The following is a 17,534-nucleotide window of genomic DNA, read 5'->3' as shown; positions in this document are numbered from 1 at the left end:
CCATCATACTAACTGAGGCAGCAGACTTTGTGAAAATTAATATTTGTGTCATTGTCAAAACTTTTGACCACGACTGTATGTATGTATGTATGTATGTATGTATGTATGTATGTATGTATGTATGTATGTATGTATGTATGTATGTATGTATGTATGTATGTATGTATGTATGTATGTATGTATGTATGTGTGTAGAATGGTCCCTCCTTAACCCCTGCTCTACAGCATCAGTGTCTCAGGGTAAAGACACCCTGGGGAGTAAAGGGTCTGCTCCAATGCACATTGCAGTCCAAATACATTTCCCTATGGTTTACAGTATATCATATTGTACAAAAGCTGATGAAACTAACACTGTAAAATTGTGAACGAATTTGATCACTGTTATTTACTGATAGTTGCTGGTTGAAAATACAATCTACACCCGACCTTCTAAACAGCAGGTTTGCATGGGTGGGAGATTTGGCTTACCATGGTGACATCACCATGCAGTAAATTGATTAATAGACCAATAACAAAGCGAGTTCAAAACCTCTCTGCCAATAACAGCTGGTTTTCAGTTTTCCCCTCCCACACAGACCACTCCCAGACAGTCCTAGCAAAACTATAATGATTTTTGCAAAAAAGCCATTTTTGCCCATCTTAATGGAAATCTATTACAGTAAGGTACTTAATTGTTACGCAGAAATGATTTGATATTGATATAAAAACAGCTGCATCGGGCCTTTAAAAACCCTGTTCCTAGTGCATGAATTCCTCAGGTACTTAGCCACAAGTTAACCTCTGATATGAGAGGAGTTAAAAAGCCAGCCGCCTGACTCCATTCTCCTCTCTTTGTAATGTGTGGGCACAGGGCAGCAATGCTCCCTCTTCTTTCTGTTTTCTTCACAAATTAATGCGAAGAAGTGGTGAATAATTGAATGATTGATTGTTTCCTGTAATCTAGTTGTGTATCGTGCCTGTTGTTTTTCCCTATTCTGTGGGTCCAGATGCTTCTCAGGACTCATTGTAGCTCTAGAATTAGATTAGGGCCGAGATTAGATTTTACAATGGTCTGATGTTACTGTTGTGGTTTGCAGCAGGAAAATGATGCGTGATGGTCTCTCAGGGGACCATTGTGGTTGGCTGAGGCGGAGGCAGGGGTTGAGGTCAAGCCCTGATCTGCAGTGAGTCAGCATGATGATGCTGTGGCTGAATCACCTTTTTTTTTTACCAGCATAGCTATTGCTATTCATGGAGATCTACACACATACTGTATAGTCTCAAACATATCCGTAGCAGAGAACACTGGTTAGGACGGTTACCAGCCTTCCCTGGTGCAGTCAGTGCACCCTGGCCTCGGCCCTACAGTACATTTCTAATTTTACAAGAGCCCTTCTGTTTGAAGTGTGTTTGTTTAGTAGGAGATTATGCTGGCTGGAAATGTGACTGTGCTACTGCCTGGCCCTGCGTCTTTCAGCCCTTTGAACCAGGTCAGTGTGTTGTGGCGGTGGTGGCTGTGTGGAGAAAGGGGACAGAGAGAGAGTGGGAGGGAGAGAAGGAGAGAGACAGAGAACAAGAGGGAGAGAGAGGGAGAATAGAGAGCGAGGAGAGGGAGACAGAGAGCGAAGGGACAGAGAGAGGGAGAGGAAGGGGAGAGAAGGACAGAGCGAGAATGTGACAAAGAGAGACAAAGAGAGACAGACAGGCAAGGCTGCCCCAGATAGTTCGGACTGGGTCCTTAGGAGAGAAAGGAGAGTCTTGGCTCAGGCCCAGGACAGCTGCTTCTGAATGGGTTAGAGCTATAGTGAGCTAGCCTGGCGCAGTCCATTTTGTTCTGAGAGGGGTTAGTGCATGGTGCTCCTCTGGCTGTCACTGTAATCGATGTAATGAGGCTGCCAGCGTGAAGCTAACTGGACATGTCACATGGTGAGAGTCTCTGTCAGGAGCTCTACGGTGTTTGTGTCCGTACGCGTGTGTGTTTGCTTGCATGTGTGTGTGTGTGTCAGTCCATATGTGTGTCAGCCTATCATCTCACAGAAGCGGCCTAGCCCACCTCTTCTGAACCGGATTATTAAACAATAGCTATTTTATATTCCATGAAGCAGGCTTAACCTGACCGGGGGTTGACTGGATAAATGTACAGCCGCTATCATAGAGAGCTAGGTGCTCACTGCTCAGTCAGTCAGTCCCCCTGTACTGTGTTAGGCAAAGGCTTTGGGGCCCCTATAGAGGTACAGGAACTGGAGAGTTAGATTACTCTGGGAGAAAACAAGACATAAGACTCAATGGTTTGTGGCACTATAGTGTAGTGTTGTTCTATGCTGGTCATGGGGATGGAGTTGGACTCAAAGGGTGTGTACATTTTTGGTTCAGCCCAGCACTAACACACATCTGGTTCAACTAATCGCCTAATCACTGATTGCCTTGATTAGTTTTGTCAGAGCTGGGCTAGAACAAAAATGCTCACCAGTCTGGGCCCCCAGGACCAGTATTGAAAATCATTGCTGTAGTCTCAAGGGTGGATTAGTGCTTTAAAAGTCTACATGATGGTATGGGGAAGTTACTGTATAGGTCAACCCTTATTCACCCTGAAGGATCCAGTGTTTTCATTTGACTCATAGCCTGAAACCTGTCGGTCAACTATCCCAGCTAGAGGACAAATGTAATGTACACAAGTGCACTGCTCACTCACTGCAATGTGAAGTGTGCTCAACACTCATAGACTTCTCATTATATATTTTATAGGCCTCAAAATAACAGAGGCACTCGTCCACTGTTGATGACCTTATAGAGCCTTCACAGAGAGAATGCCCTAATGTACAGACGGGGAGAATCTCACTTTCATTTCCTTGATTCCTCATGTCCTCTCTCCTCGCCTCCTTCTCAAAACAGGTTTTGAGGAGGCAAAGAAAGAGGAAGCAAGGAAACATGGAAATGCAATTGAGAGTCTCCCAGGATATTTGACCAGCTCAAGATTGTCGACAGATTCCCCCTGAATAAAAACATTAAACTCAACTGACCACTGCCACTTCAAAGCTGCTTTTTCAACACCAGAAAGACATTTCAGATCAGATGTTTGTTTAAACAGTCTGTTTGTGTATTGGAGACACTGGGGGATGTCACAGACAAGGCTGGAGTCCTAGACATTCACACACAAGCAGGAGTGTTTGACTGGTTGTCTTACGTCACCACCTTGGCTGGGATGCTCTCATCACAATCAATCAGACCAATGATGTGATTTAAACTGCACTGAACTCTTTCCTCATGTAGGGACATTTGACACCAAATGAAACGCTGTTGAATGTAATCTCATGACCAGTGCTGTGTATTATATACTATCTTTCATCTCATATTTGGCTGGAAGCCAGCCCAGCATTCTCACTTGTAGTATTTCCGTAGCATTACTGTTACTTAACGAGTGGTAAGCAGTGATGTGTATTATCTTTGTTATGGTGGATAACAGTGATGGTTCTGTCCTGTTTTAGGAAGCAGGCCAAAGGGATTACTATGGATTCCCCCTAACCCCCCAAACCTCTAAAATGTGTCAAACAGAGGTCTGTCAGAGGGGTGTTCTGCAGGAACATGAACAAAGAGATCAGTAATGGACTAGTCAACAACTAGCCTACCTGTTGAGGCAGCAGCAATATTGAAATACTGAAATACTCTGTAGCAAATACAGAAGGAAGTTATGACCCAGATGATGTACTAGAGGTGTAACATTACAGGTAATGCAGCCTCATCTCCCCCTCTTCTCTTCCTCCTCTCCTCTCATCTATCCCTCCCTCGCTTTGTCCCCTCTTCTCATTCACTGTATAATCCCAGAGAGAGGTTGCTAAATAGCTGGGATCTGATGTCACTGGGGTACAATAACACAGTAGCGTAACTGTGTGTGTGTGTGTGTGTGTGTGTGTGTGTGTGTGTGTGTGTGTGTGTGTGTGTGTGTGTGTGTGTGTGTGTGTGTGTGTGTGTGTGTGTGTGTGTGTGTGTGTGTGTGTGTGTGTGTGTGTGTGTGTGTGTGTGTGTGTGTGTGTGTGTGGAAGTGTGTACTGTATCCTGACTCCAATCACAATGCTGCCCTTATAAAGACAATTACAGGCCGCCTAACACAAGTAGTACATTTACTTACAGTAGTCTTCCATCAAGTCTTCGGAATATTTCCCATTTGAATTTAGTTGAAATCCTGTGATATTTCTCCAGTGAGTTCTGTGATGAGCTAGACATATGAAATATGACAGGCGCAGGGGCAGCGTGTATGGGGGAATTGCAAGGCAGGGTGTGACTGTTTACCTAGTGTAGCTCCACAGCTTCCACTCCTCTCTGAGCCCAGGCTCGAACACTGAGGGCTCTGTATAGGGGCAGAGTGGTGGAGTGTGCTGGCAGCGTGAGGAGAATCACACACACAGACACATACGCACGCACGCACGCATACAGACTCGTGCAGGTATGCACGCACACAGGCACACATACAAACACGCAGGTATGCACACATGCTCCAGTCCCCAGATACTGTATACCCCATGGTATTACCAGGGGATTCAACAGGCCCCTAGAAAAACAGATTACTGAGTACAGCAACCGTTTTATAGAAGCAATAAAGCACTCAAACGTTACATATCGGGAAAAACAGGGTTAGGTGGTTAACTTAATGTCTAAAAGTCAACCATAGCCCTGAATCATACTCGACATGCAACTTTCAAACTCAGCTTATCAAACTTTCTACATTCAAACTCAGCTTATCAAACTTTCTACATTGAAACTCAGCTTATCAAACTTTCTACATTCAAACTGCTTATCAAACTTTCTACATTCAAACTCTGCTTATCAAACTTTCTATATTCAAACTCTGCTTATCAAACTTTCTACATTCAAACTCTGCTTATCAAACTTTCTACATTCAAACTCTGTTTATCAAAGCTTTTCCCTTGAGGTTTTGTCAAGGAGCTAAGGACTCTATACCTGCTGCATGCCACATCCCTGCATACCACAAGTCAATATGTCAAAACATCAGAATAAGTACTTGCATCAGGTTTAGTGACATTACGATATTGGATAACGTTTCAATGCCTCTTCTGATGACATGCCACAAGTGAAGATATCAACATATTAGACACATCTATGGAAGGGTGGAATGTTATGCAGTGACTAACTGTTATGAGATAATGTGTTCTGTGCCTTAAATTTAACCCTCAGCAATTAAGAAGACATCGAAGGAAACCAAGCACACAAAGCATCTCTGTGATTCTCTCTCTCTCTCTCTCTCTCTCTCTCTCTCTCTCTCTCTCTCTCTCTCTCGCTCTCTCTCTCGCTCTCTCTCTCCTTTTTTGTATGCCTGTTCAGGTTAAATGTTTTATACAGTTACAAACCCTAACCCAACATCTCTCTCGCTCTCTCTCAGGATTCGTCCTCAGCTGGCGAGGGAGAAGATCGAGGGATGTCACATCTGTACGTTCTGTATGCCCGCTGAGCCCCAGGTGATGCTGGGTAAAGACAAGGCGTTCACGTATGACTACGTGTTTGACATGGACTCCCAGCAGGAGACCATCTACACACACTGCACTGAGAAACTCATCGAGGGATGCTTCGAGGGATACAACGCTACCATCTTCGCCTATGGACAGGTCAGATATTTGCATGACACACACACACATGCACACACACAGAGCACAAATGCATACATATACACACGTGCACAAATGCATAAAAAACACACACCATATTTGCCTACAGACTCAATGCGGTACAATGCTGGCCACACCCAAGGAAATGGCTTGGCTCTGCCACACACAGGAATCCACCACATGCCCTGTGGTCTCTGGTCCCTTGCCGGATGAATTCAAAAACAGTGTTGTTGCTGTAAGCAAGCAGAACATGTTATCACACCTTGTTTCCAATACCAAACTCACACAAAGTCATTTATCAAACCCCTATCAGTGACTCGGTGAGGGGTATACTGTAACTCTGCTAAACTCACATTGACTGTGAAAAAGTCATTTATCAAACCTTACAACTAACTGTGTCTCAGTGAGTGATACAGCACTGCTAGAAACTGTTCTCAGTTAGGCTCCAAGTCTTCAATAGATCTCATTTCATATGAAGAGAGAAGCAAACAGGCCATGAAAACAGTCAACTCAGCAAAGGCAGGCATGTTCTAACAGGACCAACCTCAGGGTTTTTATTGGCTTGATAGATTAGCACATGTGACTGACTTTCTATAGTACATGTTCATATCTATCTATCTATCTATCTATCAGGCTCTCTTTCACTATCTCTCTCTCTCGTTCTCCCTGCTTTCTCTCTGCCTGTCTGTCTCACTCTCTCACTCTCTCAAACTCCTTCACTTTATCTCTGTCGCTCTCTATCCTTCTCTCTCTCTCGCTCTCGCTCTCACTCTCTGTCTCTCTGTCTCTGTCTCTCTCTCTTGTACTTTTAGCGAATCCCTCTGTCACAACTTCTTCCTCTGAACTGAAGCTCTATAGTGGAGCTCTGCGAAACTTTCCTTTCACTCCTCTCCTCCTCCTCTTAATCTCTCCGTCCATTCTCCTCTACCCGCTACATTCTTCTCAGCCCCATTGTCTCCCTGTCAGACTCTCATTCAGGGGGCACAGCGGGTCGCGCACGCACGGACCCATATACACATGCACACTCACACACAACTATTTATATGTACGCATGCACGCACACACACACACACACACACACATGACATCTACACAAATGCACACAAAAATGCACGGGCACACACACACACATTCACACACACCACTGTCAGAGTATCTTTCAGGTGACGTGTGAATTAGCGTCGCATTCCGTTGGTAGTCACCATGACAACCAAGCCCCCAACCCCAATGTTTGTGCACTGTGAATTAGGAGCAGGCTTTAGTCCAGGAGAATCATTTTGGCAGGGCTTGTTTTTCTTCTATTCTGAACATTGACGTTTTGTACTGTTTTTTAATTTGAGTAAGAAAAGCTCAACTGATCCCGCTTTATGACTTGCTGCATTCATGAGACAGCACCATAGGCCCACTGACTGTCTGAATAAGTTTGAAGTCAGATAAGTGAGTAAATAAATGAAACAATATCATTTGTTATTGATCCTATCATGTCCTCCCCCTTCTTCTCCCTCTCCCCCAGACTGGTTCGGGGAAGACCTACACCATGGGTACAGGGTTTGACGTGAACATCTGTGAGGAGGAGTTGGGAATCATTCCCCGGGCAGTCAGACATCTCTTCAGGGGCATTGAGGAACGACGACAGGCCGCCACAGAGCAAGGCAAGCCTGTACCCGAGTTTAAGATCAACGCACAGTTCCTGGAGGTATGTGTGATGAAACGTATGTGCTTTTGTAGCTGAGGTGATTTGGTTAAGACATTGGGTTGGTGAGCGGGAGACCCGTATTCAATCCCGACTGGTTACACTTTTGAACCAGAAATACAATCTCTCTCTGTAGTCTCACATTAGCTCTGCAACATGAGGAAGCTAGGAGATGTAGGTTTCATTGGCCCTGGAAGGCATTATTCCTTACTTAAATCTATCCTGTTCCCTTCCCTCAGAGCTGCTAACACAAGAGAGGTATTAGGGGAAAGGGTTCTGGCTAGGGGTTGCTGCATCTGTGTGTAGCAGCGTGGAGCAGAGGGAAGTATTGCTCATGGGATGTATTCAGCTAACTTAACTCTACAGGCAGATGATTTATCACCATAGAGTAATTACTAGGGAATTACATGTCTCACTCAACTCTGATATCGCTTGCTGATGCATGTCTCTAACAACTAATAAAGCAGTGGCCTCCCGAGTTAGATACCGGGCTGTATCGCAGTCGGCCGCGACCGGGAGACCCATGAGGCGAGTTAGATACCGGGCTGTATCGCAGCCGGCAGCGACCGGGAGACCCATGAGGCGACGCACAATTGGCCCAGCGTTGTCCGGGTTAGGGGAGGGTTTGTCCGGCTGGGATGTCCTTGTCCCATCACGCTCTAGCGACACCTGTTGCGGGTCCGGGCGCATGCACGCTGACTTCGGTCGCCAGTTGTACGGTGTTTCCTCCAACACATTGGTGTGGCTGGCTTTCGTGTTAAGCGTGCATTGTGTGCATTGTGCCCTTTTGGCGGGTTGTGTTTCGGAGGACGCATGGCTCTCGACCTTCAACTCTCCCGAGTCCGTATGGGAGTTGCAGCAATGGGACAAGACTGTAACTACCAATTGGATATGACAAAAAAGTAAAAAAATAAAATAATGATATACAAATTAAAAAATAAACTAATAAAGCAGTATACTTGCCATAACCAAAATTACTTAGCTACTGATGTTTTTCATGCACAGTTATTTAGCTTTGGGGTATTGGCTCGTTGGCTAGTTTTTTTATTTGACAAAGTATCCATTTTTTTCCCCCATCCCAGCTGTACAATGAGGAGGTGTTGGATCTGTTTGAATCAACGCGTGACATGGATGGGAAGAGACAGAAGTCCACCATCAAGATTCATGAGGACGGTAACGGAGGCATCTACACTGTGGGAGTCACCACACGCACGGTCACCTCCGAAGCAGAGGTTAGTCTCAATCGCAGCCTAAAGCAGAATAACACCAAACTGTACCTAAGGTCATTGGTTAAATATATGTTATTGCTGTAAGCCTAAATCTGTCTGTGTATGTGAATTGTCAAACAGAATTTCTCTCTTGAATACAGTGTACTCTAAACTCTCCCCTCCTCCCTCCCCCTCCCTGTACAGATGATGCAGTGTCTGAAGCTGGGTGCTCTGTCCCGTACCACGGCCAGCACCCAGATGAATGTCCAGAGCTCGCGCTCCCATGCCATCTTCACCATCCACCTGTGCCAAGTCAGAGTCTGCGCTCCGGACGACAGTGTACGTGGCATCACACCAGTGGGCTGGAGCTCTCTAGAGCCAAGCCTAGGATAGGATACGCTTTTAACAGTCTATTTCACTGGCTGTACTATTTTCACTTAGCTGTTTTCCCTGTCATTCTTTAGAAATTACATGATTATAAGGTTATTAGGCTGCATAATCATTACCATTTTATTTGGGGGTTGTAACAAACAACCACTCGTTTGTTGCCAATTGTGAAAACACACTTTAATAGCATGTCATTTCCTAGTATTTATGAGATCAATAAACACCCCAGCTGATAAACAAGATGACTGTGAAATGCAGAGTTGCCCAAGCCTCCCACACAGCTCCCCAGCCAGCGACACAGCTCCCCACACAGCATATCTCCCCACATTGCTCCCAATTCACACACACACCAGCTGGGCATGATGTCACCCTCCTCTCCCTGCCCGCTGATTACATGAACAATATACAGGCTGTTACAGATACAGACAGGCCTATCCACTGGTGTTGTTATTGAGAGTTATAATGGAAGACGAAAACCACCAGTTATATTTCTCTCATAGGCCGAATCAGTGCTACAGCCGAAATGTCGATACACATGTCCAAGACATGGAATTACAAACACAATCACCATGCGTATTTGCCCCACAGTCTCTTATTTGTTTTATACACAATGCCCATCTCCTCCTTCAGGAGTCCAATGACACAGACAACCGTCTGGCCAACGGTTCCTCTGAGATCAACGCTGAGTTTGAGACGCTGACGGCTAAGTTTCACTTTGTGGACCTGGCCGGGTCAGAGAGACTAAAGAGGACAGGAGCTACTGGGGATAGAGCCAAGGAAGGCATCTCCATCAACTGTGGACTGGTGAGACTCTCACTGTGAAATAACGCATGATATAGTTAGTAAGATGTACACACAGTGCCTGGTTTGGGTCAATTTATTACAAGTTGACTGACTTGAAATGGAATTCACCCTAACCATTCGCAATGCTATAACAGTGCCTGTAAAAGTCATAGATTACTCAGCACTAGGAGGTTTTAGAGAGTCAGGACAGTGATGATGCCATGTCCTCTTCTTGGACGACTGACATGAACTGTTTCAATGATGCACCTGTTGTCTAGAGCATTGGAAACTATGGGAAAAGGAGCCTCCTGGTGGTTGAGAAAGATATTGCAGACGTTCTACCAACACTGTCTGCCGCCATCTCTTTGATTGACAACTGAATTTAAACATCACATTAAAGGAAGGATTTGATGCTTTATTTTGATAGAATGCAGATGTTTAAGCCTCATTTTTAAGGACCTCATCTCATCTTTATGTCTCCTCGGTCTGTTTTTTCCTCTCTCGCTGCAGCTTGCGCTGGGTAACGTGATCAGTGCTCTGGGGGACAGGAGTAAGAGGTCCACCCACGTGCCTTACAGGGACTCGAAACTCACCCGGCTACTGCAGGACTCTCTGGGAGGAAACAGGTCTGTATGTCCTCATAAACCACACGAATACACCGTATGTAATAGTGTTGGAAGATGTAGATATAGAGGTTAATACTAGAACCTCTCCTTGAAGCTTTATTCTGTGGATGAATGAATTATCTGTCCAACGAAGGTCTGCTGACTGGAATATCAATGTTTTAAAAGTGATCCATTAAAACCGGAATTTCTTTATGCTAGTGAGTGAATTAATTACCATCTATATGAAAAATTCTCGATTTTTGACTAAATTAGAATCATTAATTCTGTACGGCTTTTCCATGTAAATCACTAAGTGATTTACATTGATATCAATGCATTGCCGGTATAGTTATTCAGTTCCTAATGTAGTCTTATTTTTCCTGTGTGTCTGTCTACGGTCTGTGTCACTATTCCGTCCATCTTCTATCTCTATCCCCAGTCAAACGGTGATGATCGCGTGTATCAGCCCATCTGACCGGGACTTCATGGAGACACTGAGCTGTCTGAACTACGCTAACAGAGCCAGGAACATTAAGAACAAGGTGATGGTGAACCAGGACAAAGCCTCCCAGCAGATATCAGCTCTCAGGACTGATATTGCCAGGCTACAGATGGAACTGATGGAGTACAAGACGGTAAGAGAAGGAAAGACGGATGGAGGGTGCAAGAGAGAGAGAGGGAGATTTTTGTTTGTTTGTTGCTATTTTAGATATCTTTATAAAGGCCCTGTTTTCCAAGTCATATGGTAAACTGTACCATTATACGGATCCATATAACTTAAAACGTACTAGCAGCTGCACGTGTCCATTGAGGCTGTATTTCTGGTAGCCTGGAATCCAACTAAACAATAGTGAAACCGAGGGATATTCAGTGTGTATTTCAGTCTGTATTTCTCTATGATCTACGCTCATCTCTCTGGTCCCTCTGGTCTGAGCAGGGAAAGCATATGGTAGGGGAGGTATAACAATGTATAGTTGTATTGGCCTAACTGATCTACTATAGTGATCTACTATAATAACCATAGTCCTCTGGTCTCTCTCTGGTCTCAGGGCAAGCGTATGGTGGGGGAGGACGGCATGGAGAGCATCAACGACATGGTCCATGAGAACAGCATGCTACAGACAGAGAACAGTAACCTGAGGATCAGGGTCAAGGCCATGCAGGAGACCATTGACGCTCAGAGGGCCAGACTCACACAGTACCTCAGTGACCAGGCCAACCAGGTCCTGGCCAAAGTGGGTACGTACTGGGACAGGAATAATGGGCCTTATTCACACTGCGCCAAGATGATTCAAAATCCAGGCTAGTGGGATAGGAAGTGCTCCATTTAAGTCTATGGAAAAAGTGCTGAAAATGCCCTCATGTTCGAATATCTTTCAGGTGAGGGGAATGAGGAAATTGGAAATATGATCCAGAACTACATCAAAGAAATCGAGGAGCTCAGGTATGATGCATGACATGTCTCTTACATGTACAGTATGATGTGTCTGTAGAAAGGAAGGCATTGAGTATTGTGACATTTGGTTTTGGTGTTTGGAGACCAACAACAGTGTTCTGACCGTTGGTTTTGTGTCTGCAGAGCCAAGCTCCTGGAGAGTGAGGCAGTGAATGAGAACCTCCGTAAAACCCTGTCCCGTGCCAACACACGTTCCTCCCTGTATGGGGGTGGGGGCTCCTTCTCCCCAGCCCAACTCGCCCCAGAGAGAGAGGCCTCTGACATCATCGAAATGGCCAAGAAAGATCTGGAGAAACTCAAGAAGAAAGAGAGGAAGAAAAAGAAGAGGTAGGAGTTGTTCTTTTCCCTTCATACCTTTGATATTGCACTCATTCCACGTTCCTGTTTTGATGTACATTTCACGTACATGCCATGAAATCGATTGCATTATGTTTGTTACAATTTGTAACTCTCTATGTCCAAACGTGTGGATGAAACAATAGGGAGAATGGGTAGACTTTGATGGTCGACCTTGAGTCTGACAGTGATATGCTCAGAGGTGGTTAGAGATGGGGCGGGCATGGTGGGGTGAGGGGGAGAGGTGGTACTGGGGAGGGAAGGGGAAGAGGATTAGAGAGGGGGTGTGGGGAGATTACAGAGGCGAGGGAATTGGTTTCCGTTGTTGTCCCGGGGTGTTTTGGGTAATTAGTTCTGGCACCCAGCCTTTCCCCTTCAGCAGTTACCTGTTCCCTCTCTAATGTCTATCTAATACCCCATGCATTAGGATGGGTTTATATAACAGGCCCAATCATGTTCAGATGTACCTGTACTGTACAACTAGTCTCTCTCTTTCTCTGTGGTTTAATGCACATTTGATAAACAACATAGCACATAAATGGCTTGGTAGACATCAACAAGCCAATAGAAGACAACCAGTGCCAAATCCTCTAAGGTTAACCTGTTCTTCTTTGCTACACTCTTTTCTGCTCTCTGGTTCACTCTCTTCCCCGGCCAACCTCACTCTCTCAAACTGTCTCCCCCATTCTCCTCCCCTACTCTGAAGACTGCAGCGGCTCGAGGAGAGTCACCATGAGGTTGAGCTTGCCAGGTTTGCTATGCCCCTCTCTCCCCCATCTCTCTAACCCCCTTTCCTCCCTCTCTCCCCCATCTCTCGAACTCACTTCTTCCCGCCTCTCTAACAAAGCTTTTACACCTGCAGGTAGTTGCCACACCTGGAGGAAAACCCACTTGTAATCTCTCCCCCTTCTTCTTATCCCTCTCCCCCTTTCTGCATTGTTGAGACCCTTAAACTAACGAAATGAACTAAAAGAGTCAGCACTCTTTGCCATGATGCAACCACATAATGTCAATCAATCATTCACTAACACCTACTTCAAGGATGATTCTAACAACCAAATGATTTGGGTTCTGTTTGAATTGTGATTCTAACCTAACATGCATTTTTACAGTATGCAGAAAAATCAAGGTAGTGTGTCCATGAACTGTATGGTAGTGCTGTATGGTAGTGCTCCCTGATAGTCTAGTGACCTGATGTCTTGCGTTTGCAGTCAATGGCTCCCTAAACCTCTGGTTCCGTCCTCACAGTGTGGTCAAGGAGGAGGTACCAGACAACGAACAGGAACGAGGCAACGACGAGGCTGAGGGGGTACGTCTAAGAATGTCCTTAATTGGCATATTTAAGTCAGTGTGTGTGTGTGCTGTGTGTGTGTTCTTTGTACTCACATCGTGTAAATGTGTGTGAACAGGATGACCACGTCAGTGACCATGAGGAAGGAGAGGAGCTGGAGGGAGAAGACGAGGAGTATGAGATGGAGGGTGAAGAGAGCTCGGATGAGTCAGACTCCGAAGAACTGGATGAGAAAGGTAAAACTCTCTCACACACACCCATCCAAAGGTGCTTTTACACTGTCATAAAGAATGCCTTGCATCTTTGGTCCTGGCTCTAACACCCCTTATTCATTCACCATGATGAGATTATTCTGTTATTTTAATAAAAGAATAGTGAACATGTCAACGAAGCGTGTCTCATATAGCTAGTTCTGTGTGTGTTCTCTGAACAGAGAACTTCCAGGCGGACCTGGCCAACATCACGTGTGAGATCGCCATCAAGCAGAAGCTGATAGACGAGCTGGAGAACAGCCAGCGCCGTCTGCACACGCTCAAACAGCAGTACGAACAGAAACTCATGATGCTGCAGAGCAAGATCAGAGACACACAGCTGGAGAGGGACAAGGTGCTGCACAACATGGGTACGTATACGAGAGAAAGAGACGTGCACAGGAATATGGTGACAGATTAATGAAGGGTTGCATTTATTTGTTTAGGTGCTATGTGCTATGTCGCTACATCTCAGAGTGAGTGTATTATGGAGTTATATAACTAACATATAACTAACTCTATCTAACTAATCCTGTCCACCACCAATGACATCATACCTGTACATAACATTTTAATGTATTTTGTATAAGTCTCTCTGTCATGATTTGTTATTTTACACACCATGAAGTGTGTGTTTAAACCCCTTATTTCTAGAGGGCCGTCGTATTCTGTAAATCACTTTGTGACTGTGACAACTGTTGCTTTAAAAAGGCTAACATTTGAATGACTGATTTGATTGATATTCCATTGTGGCTGTGCTGAGCTGTGTCGGTTGAACTGAACAGTGTTGTGTTGTTTCCACCGTGCCTGTGCTTAGCTGAGTTAGTTGTGTCTGCAGGCTCAGTGGAGACGTGCACGGAGGAGAAAGCTAAGAAGATTAAGTTAGAATATGAGAAGAAGCTGAGCTCTATGAACAAGGAGATGCAGAAGCTGCAGTCAGCCCAGAAGGAACACGCACGCCTCCTCAAGAACCAATCACAGTACGAGAAGCAGCTCAAGAAACTCAACCAGGATGTGGCTGAGATGAAGAAAACAAAGGTTAAGAGAAAATTGTGGATGGAAGGATGGATGGGTGGTAGGGTGGGTGGGTGGTTAGTTGGAGGAATGGGTGGATTGATGGATGGATGGATATGTTGACTGATTGATTGATTGATTGACATGTAAATGGTGGGTGTTGTGCTAGGTGGGTCTGATGCGTCAGATGAAGGAGGTGCAGGAGAAAAACAGAGCAACAGAGTGCCGACGCAACAGAGAGATCGCTACTCTGAAGAAGGACCAGCGCAAGCATGAGGTAACGTTACAGACCGGAAATAATGTGTGTTGTGAAGTTGTGTTTAGCCTGTGACAAAGTTCAATTCAATTGAATTCTATTGATATGATGTGCCTGTCACTTACAGCACCAACTGAGACAGTTGGAGGCTCAGAAGAGGCAGCAGGACCTGATACTGCGCAGGAAGAATGACGAGGTAAGATACACTGGGTCATGTTCAGTATGGCAAACTGTAGCAAAACGTTTTGCAATGGAAAACAAAATATCTTTGTACTTTTTGGACACGTTCAGGTAGTATCTTTGTTTCAAAACATTTTCTCCCTACTGAACATCGCCCTGCTTTCCTCCTGTGCTAGGTGACAGCTCTGAGAAGGCAGGTGAGGCCAACTTCAGGGAAGGTGAACAGAAAGGTGAGCCTACCGGAGCCCCTCCAGGACCCTTCTCACCGCAGCATCCTAGGGAGACCTCACTCTGCTGGGGCAGCAGGCCCCAATGGCACCCCAAGGTACTACCAGCAGGACTGATGGTGTGAGTGTGTGTGTGCATGTGCTTGTGCGTGCGTGCGTTTGCCCGTGTGCATAGGCATGATGTGTTTGTTAACCAAATAGCTACAGTTACAAAATACATAAAAATTACATAAAGAACAATGTATCAAAATAAACTACAATATACTTGTATTTTCTAATGTATTTAATAAAAATACATGTTGTCAGGGATTTCTTCGTCGGAGGACGATATGGCGAAATCATCATCGGAAAATGAGGACCAATATGCAGCAGAGTTGAGATGGTTCATTTTGAACTTTTAATAAATTCCAAAAATGAACATACAAAATAACAAAAATGAACGCACGATACACTGACAGTCCTGTTAGGTTTACACACACTAAACACGGAACAATCTCCCACAAATACACAGACAAACACACCCAACTAATATAGGACTTCCAATCAAAGGCAACACCACACAGCTGCCTTCAATTGGAAGTCCACCCCAATTAACTCAACATAGAAACAGATCAACCAGACTACACATAGAAATACATCAACATAGACCATAACTCAAAACCCGGAAATAATAAATCAAACGCCCTCCTAACTAACACACCACCCTGAACCACATAAAACAAATACCCTCTGCCACGTCCTGACCAAACTAAAATGACAATTAACCCTTATACTGGCCAGGACGTGACACATGTATTTTGTATTTTAAAATGCAAGCAACCGGCCCGAAAAGCAACAACATTCTGGACGTGTGTTGGGTCATTGTTCTGTTGAAAAACAAATGATTGTCCCACTAAGCCAAAACCAGATGGGATGGCGTATCGCTGCAGAATGCTGTGGTAGCCATGCCGGTTAAGTGTGCCTTGAATTCTAAACAAATCACAGACCGTGTCACCAAGAAAGAACCCCCACACCATCACACCTCCTCCTCCATGCTTTACTGTGGGAAATACACATGCAGAGATCATCCGTTCACCCACACCACATCTCACAAACACACGGCGGTTGGAACCAAAAATCTCTCATTTGGACTCCAGACCAAAGGACAAATTTCCATCAATCTAATGTCCATTGCTTGTGTTTCTTGGCCCAAGCAAGTCTCTTCTTCTTATTGGTGTACTTTAGTAGTGGTTTCTTTGCAGCAATTCGACCATGAAGGCCTGATTCACGCAGTCTCCTCTGAACAGTGCATGTTGACATGTGTCTGTAACTTGAACTCTATGAAGCATTTATTTGGGCTGCAATCTGAGGTGCTGTTAACTCTACTGAACTTATACTCTGCAGCAGAGGTAACTCTAGGTCTTCCTTTCCTGTGGCAGTCCTCATGAGAGCCAGTTTCATCATAGCGCTTCATGGTTTTTGTGACTGCACTTGAAGAAACTTTCAAAGTTCTTGAAATGTTCTGGATTGACTGACCTTCATGTCTTAAAGTAATGATGGACTGTCGTTTCTCTTTGCTAATTTGAGATGTTCTTGCCATAATATGGACTTGGTCTTTTACCAAATAGGGCTATCTTCTGTAAATCATCACTACCTTGCCACAACACAACTGATTGTCTCAAACGCATTAAGAAGGAAAGAAATTCCACAAATGAACTTTTAAGAAGGCACAACTGTTAATTGAAATGCATTCCAGGTGCCTACCTCATGAAGCTGCTTGAGAGAATGCCAAGAGTGTGCAAAGCTGTCATCAAGGCAAAGCTGTGGCTACTTTGAAGAATCTCAAATATAAAATATATTTAGATTTGTTTAACACTTGTTTGATTACTACATGATTCCATATGTGTTATTTCATAGTTTTAATATCTTCACTATTATTCTACAATGTAGAAAATAGTTAAAAGAAAGAAAAACCCTTGAATGTGTACATCATTTAGCAGACTCTCTTATCCAGAGCAAGCCGATAGATTTTTCACCTAGTTGGCTCGGGGATTCGAACTGGTCCAACACTCTTAACCGCTTGGCTACCAGCCATTCATTTAGCAGATGATTTTATCACATCATAGTACTATCAGACTTCTGATACTGTTGTAACGTTCGTTAATGTGAAGAATGTTATATCAAATCAGTTCTCTATGTGTAATTATTATTACGTGATTAAACTAATCATGTAACTATTAATTAGCTAAGAAGTCGGGGCACCACTGGAAA

The 17,534-nt window shown here is 44.5% G+C and overlaps 1 protein-coding gene across 5 annotated transcripts in view; it reads left to right on the top strand.

The window, feature by feature from the left end:
- LOC106575986 (kinesin-like protein KIF21A) overlaps positions 1 to 17,534 on the top strand; it is a 41,275-nt gene that overhangs the window by 8,201 nt on the left and 15,540 nt on the right. For 3 of the 5 annotated variants that reach the window (XM_014152765.2, XM_014152764.2, XM_014152763.2), the window contains exons 2-19: positions 5,375 to 5,597; positions 7,111 to 7,293; positions 8,373 to 8,522; positions 8,703 to 8,837; positions 9,516 to 9,689; positions 10,179 to 10,294; positions 10,713 to 10,908; positions 11,323 to 11,512; positions 11,654 to 11,717; positions 11,853 to 12,056; positions 12,772 to 12,816; positions 13,314 to 13,374; positions 13,475 to 13,592; positions 13,790 to 13,978; positions 14,446 to 14,645; positions 14,791 to 14,898; positions 15,005 to 15,073; positions 15,234 to 15,382. In XM_014152765.2, the coding sequence (XP_014008240.1) occupies positions 5,375 to 5,597; positions 7,111 to 7,293; positions 8,373 to 8,522; positions 8,703 to 8,837; positions 9,516 to 9,689; positions 10,179 to 10,294; positions 10,713 to 10,908; positions 11,323 to 11,512; positions 11,654 to 11,717; positions 11,853 to 12,056; positions 12,772 to 12,816; positions 13,314 to 13,374; positions 13,475 to 13,592; positions 13,790 to 13,978; positions 14,446 to 14,645; positions 14,791 to 14,898; positions 15,005 to 15,073; positions 15,234 to 15,382 (2,574 nt within the window). The remainder of the gene's footprint in view (positions 1 to 5,374; positions 5,598 to 7,110; positions 7,294 to 8,372; positions 8,523 to 8,702; positions 8,838 to 9,515; positions 9,690 to 10,178; positions 10,295 to 10,712; positions 10,909 to 11,322; positions 11,513 to 11,653; positions 11,718 to 11,852; positions 12,057 to 12,771; positions 12,817 to 13,313; positions 13,375 to 13,474; positions 13,593 to 13,789; positions 13,979 to 14,445; positions 14,646 to 14,790; positions 14,899 to 15,004; positions 15,074 to 15,233; positions 15,383 to 17,534) is intronic. The other 2 variants (XM_014152768.2, XM_045699675.1) reach the window with 1 other exon arrangement.

The sequence above is a fragment of the Salmo salar genome, chromosome ssa17 (genome assembly GCF_905237065.1).
Source record: "Salmo salar chromosome ssa17, Ssal_v3.1, whole genome shotgun sequence".
In the NCBI taxonomy this organism is placed as follows: domain Eukaryota; kingdom Metazoa; phylum Chordata; class Actinopteri; order Salmoniformes; family Salmonidae; genus Salmo; species Salmo salar.
The sequence above is the reverse complement of the archived record's forward strand: the minus strand, read 5'-3'. Positions and strand labels throughout refer to the sequence as shown.